Source organism: Nematolebias whitei, unplaced genomic scaffold, assembly GCF_014905685.2.
Source record: "Nematolebias whitei isolate Nwh7 unplaced genomic scaffold, NemWhi1 Nwh_scaf_169, whole genome shotgun sequence".
Lineage (NCBI taxonomy): Eukaryota > Metazoa > Chordata > Actinopteri > Cyprinodontiformes > Rivulidae > Nematolebias > Nematolebias whitei.
The window spans coordinates 25,401-34,652 of NW_023618714.1; the positions used below are offsets into that span (position 1 = coordinate 25,401).

General features: G+C 46.4%; 1 protein-coding gene across 1 annotated transcript; it reads left to right on the forward strand.

Annotated features, from left to right (window-relative positions):
* Positions 1 to 4,298: 4,298 nt before the first annotated feature.
* Positions 4,299 to 9,153, forward strand: LOC119429243 (protein NDRG3-like; the record flags this gene model as incomplete). Its single annotated transcript, XM_037696912.1, has 7 exons — positions 4,299 to 4,421; positions 6,293 to 6,376; positions 6,659 to 6,691; positions 7,751 to 7,856; positions 7,947 to 8,067; positions 8,954 to 9,016; positions 9,093 to 9,153. Coding segments are annotated over exons 2-7 (441 nt in total), but the record flags the coding sequence as incomplete, so codon positions are not given.
* Between the last annotated feature and the right edge of the window lie 99 nt (positions 9,154 to 9,252).

Sequence of the window (9,252 nt, forward strand, 5' to 3'; positions counted from 1 at the left end):
AACACGAGGAGAAGTTCACGGTGTCTGCGGCGCAGTGCCGTCTGAACCTTCTGGAGCACATCGAGTCAGTCCACCATCAGATCAGCGCCAGGATGGAGCTGATGGAGCGAGAGCTGGACGGTAACAGAACACGAAGGAACGTCCTGACCTCGGCCGCGCGGTCCGTCAGAACAATGAACACGTTTCACTTGTCTTTTCCAGTTCTGGAGTCCTGGTTGGACCACACGGGCGAGCTGGAGCCCCCGGACCCTTTGTCCCGCCTCCCGCAGCTCAAGCAGCGAATCAGGCGCCTGCTGGGTGACCTGTGCGTGGTGAGACGCCTGGCGGTCTGCCGCTGACGCCTCGGACGGAGACACTTGGACATCTGAGAGCTTCATTCTTTTAGTGGCTGCTCAGCGGCGCCCCCGGTGGAGACGAGGTGCACTTTAACCACATTTCTTCTGACTGAACGTCACAGAGCTTCCAGCAGGACTCGTCATGAGCCCACCATTGTTGACCCGGTTCTGATCGGCTCCTGTCGTCCCCGTGTGGCTTCAGAAACTGAACGACAGAGAAGCTTTAACGACGAGGTCTTTTATAGGTCAGATGTTTCTCCATGTTTGTAGCAGCTGGTTTTTAATTTTAAAAGGACGAAAAACTCCGAGCTCTTCTCTTGTTGGGCCCGTTTTCTCTCCCAGAACCTTCAGTTTGGGTCATTTCAGAACCACGAGGAGTCGGGCAGAAACCAGAGACTGTGCAAAAAACGGACTCGGTCTGAAAACTGAAGCCAATGCAGAGGTTATTTAAAGGGACAGTTCAGATGTTTTTAAATGACGCTCTGTGGGAATATTACGACTCGCGATTCTTTGAACAACTTCAGTCTGGAGAACTTTTTAAAGAGTTCTTTGGAATTTAATTTTTAGTGTTTTTCATGTTTGGATGAGTCAAAAGAAAAAAACCTACAAAGTAAGAAAAAAAACATGTTTCCAACACTTCTTATTGCTTTAAAAAATATCTGAGTTGTTGAAATGTGCAGGAAGTATTTCAAGTTGACTAAACCAACTCAGACTGTACAGGACGTGCTACAGCTAGCTGCTGCTGCGCAACAATTCTTTGAAAAATAAACATGTAAATAAGAAGCTGACCGTGATGTAACGGTCTGTAAAACAACGTTATGATGAAGAGCGCATGTCTGACGCAGGTGAGTCACGTGATGTCAGCCGAGCGCTTTGCTGACGTTGAGCGCGGACCTGCGTTCCAGACCTAAACATCAACGCAGAGCACTATCCAAGTAAACAACTAAAAATAAAATAAACAACAGGAACGATTAAAACAGCTCAGAATAAACTGTTTATGTTTGATTTCACATTTTAGTTTAAACTTCAAACTGAGGTGGTTCAAAGTTCAATGTGCAACAGGTAAGATACTGACTGTTCATAACCCTGTACAAATGTCCACCCCGTCTTTTCCCTGGCGGCCAGCAGGAGGCGCTGCTCCCCAGTCTCTGCCTGCTGAACCCAGGATCACTGGATACAGTCTGGTGGAGCAGATGGTCCCGGTCCAGTGGAACAGATGGTCCTGGTCCTGCTGGGACACACTGAGGACTGACCCCCAGACGTCCAGTCCTGTGAGAAACGAGTCTCTTCCCGCTCTGCGGCCGAGCTGCAGGTTTAAACTTTGGTTCGGAGTCGATTCCATGAACCAAAGTTTAGCTGGTCTGAGAGGAGACGACCCGGCAGAACTTGGATCAGAACGAGTCCAGGGCTGCACGGATCAGACCCAGAAGATTTTCTACCTTCAAGTCAGAGAACATTAAATCTTTAGACTCCTGACCCGCTCCCGTGTGTCGGACTTCCTGAGGTTCTTTCAGAGTTTTTATTTTTTTTAAACTTCGGCTGATTTTTCACTCAGCTTCAGTTTTTACAGCTAAAATCTGCAGTTTGCGTTTCTGAAGGACAAAAAGTGTTGAATCTAAAATAAGTGACTATCTGCAGTTGTATGTGAAGTCCTGCCGGTCTGTAGCTGAACTTTAGCTGTTACTCTTCAGCTAACAGCTAAAATGCTGTCAGACTGTGGCTGTTTGGTGTTTTTCTGCAGAACCAGGGACAGATTGTGTCTCTGTGGCAGACCGTTCTGTTGACACCCTTCTGGTTCTGACGGGACCCGTTCAGAGGTCCGAGTTAAGCCTGGGTCTGATCCAGAACCACTCTGATCTGGTTCTGGTTGTGTAAAGGAACAGGAGTAGCTTTAATGTACATACGGTGCGTTCACTGACTGGACCGGCTCACGGGTTTTATTCAGAGCTTTGCTCACCGGGTCGGTCCAGTTTTCATGATCAGCTTTTTGTTTTGGCTTTCAATAAAAATGTTCACTCCTCGGTGTCTGCAGCGTGACTGTCTGTGGGTCGGAACCCTGGATCGTAGAACCGTGTGGGTCAGAACCCTGGTCTCTAGAACCTTGTGGGTCAGAACCCTGGACTCTAGAACCATGTGGGTCGGAACCCTGGACCGTAGAACCGTGTGGGTCGGAACCCTGGACTGTAGAACCGTGTGGGTCGGAACCCTGGACCGTAGAACCATGTGGGTCAGAACCCTGGACTCTAGAACCATGTGGGTCAGAACCCTGGACTCTAGAACCATGTGGGTTAGAACCCTGGACTGTTTATTAAATTTAAATCCAAATTAAATGTAAATTTACTGAAATCATCTCAGTCTCAATCTTGTAAGATTAAAGTGAAAATCTTGGAAATCAACAGAATTAAATTAATTAAATCGTCCGCGGTTCATAACAGCTAAACGTTTTGTCATACTTTGAAATTCAAAAATACTTTTTTAATCCCAGAGGGATTAAAATTAAGAAATATATTTTAGAAATAAAAATATTTATTCAGAACAAATATCGTAGTTTTGTCTAAAAAAGTTAAGTCTGGTCCTCTGGACATTCAAAAAAACTAAACAAACAGAAATCATAGTTTTGTCTGCAGTTTGAGTTTGGCAGGAGGACACAGATTCTGAGGTCAGATGTGCAGGACATGTATGAGGACAGCAGGACATGTATGAGGACAGCAGGACATGTATGAGGACAGCAGGACATGTCTGAGGACAGCAGGACATGTATGAGGACAGCAGGACATGTCTGAGGACAGCAGGACATGTATGTGGACAGCAGGACAGTGGTGAGATGTGCTGCAGGAGTGACAGATAGCTTCAAGGTGGAGATGGGAGTGCATCAAGGATCCGCTCTGAGCCCCTCCTTGTTTGCTCTGGTGATGGACCGACTAACAGATGAGGTCAGGCAGGAATCCCAGTGGACGATGATGTTTGCAGATGATGTGATCTGTGGTGAGAACAGAGAACAGGTGGAAGAGAACTTGAAGAGGTGGAGGTATGCACTTGAAAGAAGAGGAATGAAAGTCAGCCGTAGTAAGACAGAGTACATGTGTGAATGAGAGGGAGGAGGTGGAACAGTGAGGCTACAAGGAACAGAGGTTACAAAGGTGCAGGACTTCAAGGACTTGGGGTCCACTGTCCAGGAACATGGGGAGTGTGGTGAAGAGGTGAAGAAAAGAGTCCAGGCAGGATGGAGTGATGGAGAAAAGTTTTAGGAGTGATTTGAGACAAAAGGGTGTCAGCAAAGGACAAAGGAAAAGTTTACAAGACAGTGGTGAGACCAGCTATGTTGTATGGTCTGGAGAAAGAGACATGGACAAAAAGACAGGAGACAGAACTGGAAGTAGAAATAAAGATGTTGAGGTTCTCCTTAGGAGAGACAAGGATGAAGAAGATCAGGAATGAGATCATCAGAGGTACAGCACAGGTTGAACAACTGGGAGATAAAGTTAGAGAGGACACACTGAGATGGTTTGGACATGTCCAGAGGAGGGACAGTGGTTTGGACATGTCCAGAGGAGGGACATTGGTTTGGACATGTCCAGAGGAGGGACAGTGGTTTGGACATGTCCAGAAGAGGGACAGTGGTTTGGACATGTCCGTGTAGTGGCTAAAACTACATTGAATATTTTTGAGATCATTAAATAAAAAAGGAAAAAGACAAAGAGGAGATACCTGGATGCAGTTAGAGAGGACACCGAGGACAGAGTGAGACAGAGAAGGACTCGCTGTGGATACACCTGAAGAGAGAAACGCCGAAAGGCAAAGAATGTTTCTGTGCAGTGCCCTGAGATAAATTCTGTTTTTTAATTGGCGCTAAATAATAATAATAAAGTGAATTTAAAAGTTCCCTCCTTCCTAGCCCCTCCTTTGCTCCGCCCACATGTTAGGTGAACGTAGCTCCTCCCCCGTGTTGATTTTGACGTGGCTCCGCCCCGGACTGTCCGCGTGCTGCTGTTTTCCAGAAAAGAGGAGTCTCGCGACCGACAGTTAGCTGCTGAACTCTAAACCTGTTGGATTTAACGGAACTTTAAACGGTGTCTGCAGCTTCCGGTGAGTAACGAAGCTGCTAATTAACCTGCTAACGAGCCTGATAACTAACCCGCTAATTAACCTGCTAACGAGCCTGATAACTAACCCGCTAATTAACCTGATAAACTGGCTAACTAACAAGCTAGCCGCTAGTCGTCGGCTAATTACCCAGATTAAATGAGCTAATGTGGCTAATCGTAGGTGGACCTGGTTTAGCTCAGAACGGTTCGGTTCTGTTCCTTTTGATGATGGCGTCACTGTTTCTGGTTCTGTGTGTGTGTGTGTGAGCGCGCGTTTGTGTGTTAGAACCGAGGTCTCCCATGGTAACGGATCGTTGCTAACGGATCGTTGCTAAGACGGTTCGGTTCCGTTACCATCCGGTCCTGGTTGTTGGTGCCGAGTGGGCGGACAGCTGAGCCAGAACCATCAGGTTCTGATCCAGCCCTCCCTCGCAGCTCGGCCCAGTCGGCTTTTATCAAACGCTCTTATCTGAGGTTCTGGAGTCCGAACCACTGGATCTCAGAGGTTCGGCATCAGCCAGGAGCTGCTGATCAACTGTATCGATTACCTAACCAACAAATGGTGCACAGGTGTGTTAACACAACGCCAAGGCGGAAAGAGTCAGCAGTGATTTTAAAGGGATAGTCCGGTCATTTGAGGCGGTGTTCCGACGGTAATCAGCCGTGACGTCACTCAGAGAGCTCAGGTGTGGAGAAAAGACAAAATACTTCGTCTGGGTTTGTCTAAAGACAAACAAAGTATTTACTATTTTCAGGTTTAGTGAACTCCTGAGAAGGGACGCCACATTATTGTGACGTTAGAATAAAGACCCTACGTTAGTGTTCTTAATGAAGCCCAGCTGATATTGGAGGTGCGGGCTAATGCCTATAACCGATACACTTACAGTTTTTTAAATCTATGTCCACCCCAAAAATCTGAAGTAAACGGCTACTTTTAAAAACCTGTTTATACACTTGTTACAAAGATAAGAATATGACCAAATAAACACAAGTAGGTATCTCTGCAGACAAATTCAGAGTGTCTGGGGGGCCACATCTGATTGGGCAATATAAAATGGGCGTGTCTGGCCGGCCACATCTGATTGGACATAGAAAAATGGGCGTGTCTGGCCGGCCACATCTGATTGGACGATAGAAAAAAAGGCTGACCGATAAAAAGCCATTCTGTTAACCACAGACACATTATGTGTAAAAACAAGGCGTTATTGGCAGATTGTGTTAACCACAGACACATTATGTTTTTGGTGTTGTCTTCATGCACCCTCTGGATACATTCTACAACCGTGTGATTTACCAGTAAGGACACGGTTTGTTTCCAGTGTTTATCTCGGTGTATAATGGAACGGTTATCGCCGATACAACGTGTCCCCAAACGCCTGTATCGGCCTAAAATATCAGCCCTACGATGTATCGGTCGGGCTGTAGTTCCGTTAGCTCAGGTAGTTTATGTCGACAGTACTGAAACTGCTGCGTACGCGAGCGCCACACGAACATTAAAGTAACACGGACCAGTGTCCCCCCACCATTATAAAGGAGCGCGGCCCCTCCACCCAGCTTGAACTTTATTTTTGGACACTGTCTGACGATCAGTCCTTGAACTTGTAGCGGAGCGCGTCGACCGACAGGAGGGTGTCTGCTCGTGTGAAGCGCTTGTGGATGTTCGGACATGTTTGTTGTGAGACACGAGGCGGTGTGTGACCGCGAGCTGTCAGGAGGCGGCAGCCTGGAAGGTGTTAGGTTTTTAAATTTTACATTTCATTTGTTCCATTTGTGAAGACTTCTTTATTTTGGTCTTTTCAGTGTCACCTTTTCTCTGCATCTGGGACAACATCTGGATGTGTTCAAATGTCTTTCTTACTCGCCTGTTTTCAGGTTGATCGGAGGTCAAACAGGTTCATTATGGAGGAGCTTCATGACGTCCAGCTGACTGAGATCAAGCCCCTGCTCACAGGACAGGTGAGGGGGCGGGGCTTAGCGCAAAGCACGACCTCACAGACGTTAACGACATTCAGCAAAAACACCTGTTGTGGAAAAATGAGTTTAAAATGTTTTTGTTAAATTATGTTCTCGTTTTTCTGCTCATCCTGCTGAAGTCTCTCATAATTCAGAAGACATGAAGTCATGAACCCACAGCCAGTTTTATTAATATATTACTTTTATTTAAATATTGTATTATTATTTAAATAAGGGTTACAACAGTAGAAGTGTGACTGAAGAGTTTCTCTGTGGTTCTTTCAGAATGGGAGTAATCTGCAGGACTTTGACTGTCAGGTAAGACCCGGAACAACCGAACAACCTGAAACTGTTTCATTAACAAGTTATCAGACTGACAGACCGACTGGGGAGTGTCTGATTTACAGACATTCTGTTTGCTCCTGAACACATCATGTGAAGGAGTCAACCTCAGTCAGGAAGTTAGTTTCTGCCTCTGCTCCCCTGAAAGAACGAAACCTCGACTGAACATGCTGAAAATGAGCTGGGAAAGCTAAAAGAAGCACAACACTAGCCAAAAGCTAAAAGTAGAATCGAATAGAAACGGTCTTTATTGTCCCACAGAGGGGAAATTGAAGTGTAACAGCAACAACAGATATAAAGCAGAATGCTAGCTAAAAGCTAAAAGTAGCAGAATGCTAGCTAAAAGGTAAAAGAAGCACAACACTAGCTAAAAGCTAAAAGTAGAATCTCCTCCGTACATGTGGAGAGTCTCCCACACGCCGTTGGTCAAACTCAAAACGAGCCTTCTGCTGCTGTCTGTAAAGTCTTCTTCTGGCCACTCTTCATACGGACGGACAGGAACTCCAGGTCCTCGGTGCTGCCTCTGATGAATGCCTGGCCCGCTCCTCTCTTGGCAGGTTTGTTGTGGTACCATGTTCTTTCCACTGGATGAGAACGGGTTGGATGGAGCTCCAGGGATCAACAGAGAGTTGGGTATTTTTTAATAACCCAACCCTGACTTGTCTGGAGATCTCCTTGGTCTTCATGATGTTGTTTGGTTACGGTGCCTCTTGATTAACAGTGTTTCAGAAAAGGTGTGCATGGACTGACGGATCATGTGACACTCAGACTGCACACAGGTGGAGCACGTGACACCAACTGTTCATATGGCGAGGGGGTGAATACATGTGCACGTTAGGACCATTTTCAGTTTTTTAATTCTTGGATCTATATTTTTCTTGTTTCCTGTCACAAGCTGTTCTGTGCAGATTAAAACTTTAAATACAGGTTGTAACGTAACTTTGCATCGATGAATGTTTCCACGAAGTGGAAGCTGTTCCCCCGGAGGCTCCGGTTGTTGTGGCAGCAGGAAGTGAACCTGCCGGTGTTTTGCAGGAACACGACGTGGAGACGGCCCACGGTGTGCTGCACGTTACCATGAGGGGCGTCGCCAAGGGCAACCGACCCACAATCCTCACCTACCACGACATCGGACTCAACCGTTAGTAAACAAACAGGAAACCACCGGCAGCAGAACCTCAGAGCTGGGCTTTAAACCTTTGTTTGTTTGTTTGTTTGTTTGTTTGTTTAGATAAATCTTGTTTCAACACCCTGTTTAACTACGAGGACATGCAGGAAGTGACGCAGCACTTTTCAGTTCTGCACATCGATGCTCCGGGGCAGCAGGAGAACGCTCCCACCTTCCCCACCGGGTAACAAACAAGACAACACAACAAGACAACAAGACAAAAGGACAACAACAAGACAACAACACAACAAGACAACAAGACAACAACACAACAAGACAACAACACAACAAGACAAAAGGACAACAACACAACAAGACAAAAGGACAACAAGACAACACAACAACACAAGACAACACAAAAAGACAACACAACAAGGCAACAACACAACAACTCAACACAAAAAGACAACAAGACAACAACACAAAAAGACAACAAGACAAAAGGACAACAACACAGACAACAACACAACAAGACAACAACACAAAGACAACAACACAGACAACAAGGCAACAACGCAACAAGACAACAAACAAGACAACAAACAAGACAACAAACAAGACAACAAGACAAAAGGATAACAAGACGACAAGACACAAACGCTCTGCAGGTGTCACTGCTCAGAAACGTGCAGCCCTGGACGTGTGTCGGGACTCCTGCTTTTTAAAACCACATCGAAGCACGTGTTCTCTGAACTTCGTCTGAAGGTGGGCTGTGTTGTCTCTAACCTCGGTGGTAAAATGTGAAGCTGACGGAGATGTGAAGTATTTTCATGAAGCTCTCTGGAGTTGTTTAAGACCCCAGTGATCCACCTCAGACCAGCTGTTAGCTCGTCGGTCCGCTTCTCCAAACTGAGGCCGTTGCTTCACTACGACCAGACTTCCCTTTAAACAGGAAGTGCTTCGTCGCCCCCAGGTGGTCAGTTTGAGCATCAGCTGACTCTCCTGCCTTTTTAGGAGACAAACCTTTATTTCTAAAGATTAGCTGAAGATCGTGGCAGGACATCAACATGAGACGTAAATAAAGTTTAAATGTGTTTGACTTGTTTTTGTTCTTTGAAACGTGTCTGTAGGTATCAGTACCCCTCCATGGACGAGCTGGCCGACATGCTGCCGTCCGTCCTCACGCAGTGTCAGTAAGTCTTCTTTAAGACCAGGTGCATGATGGGTAACCCAGTGGCTCTGCGTTCACTCTGGTGTCTGTGTCCTCAGGGTGAAGAGCGTGATCGGTCTCGGGGTCGGGGCTGGAGCCAACGTCCTCACCAGACTAGCTGTGAGTAAAAACAGCCAAACCTGAGAGTCATCCCCAACACACTGAGCACGACTGTCAGCAAAATATCTCCTCCCAGCATGTCAGCAAAATATCTCCTCC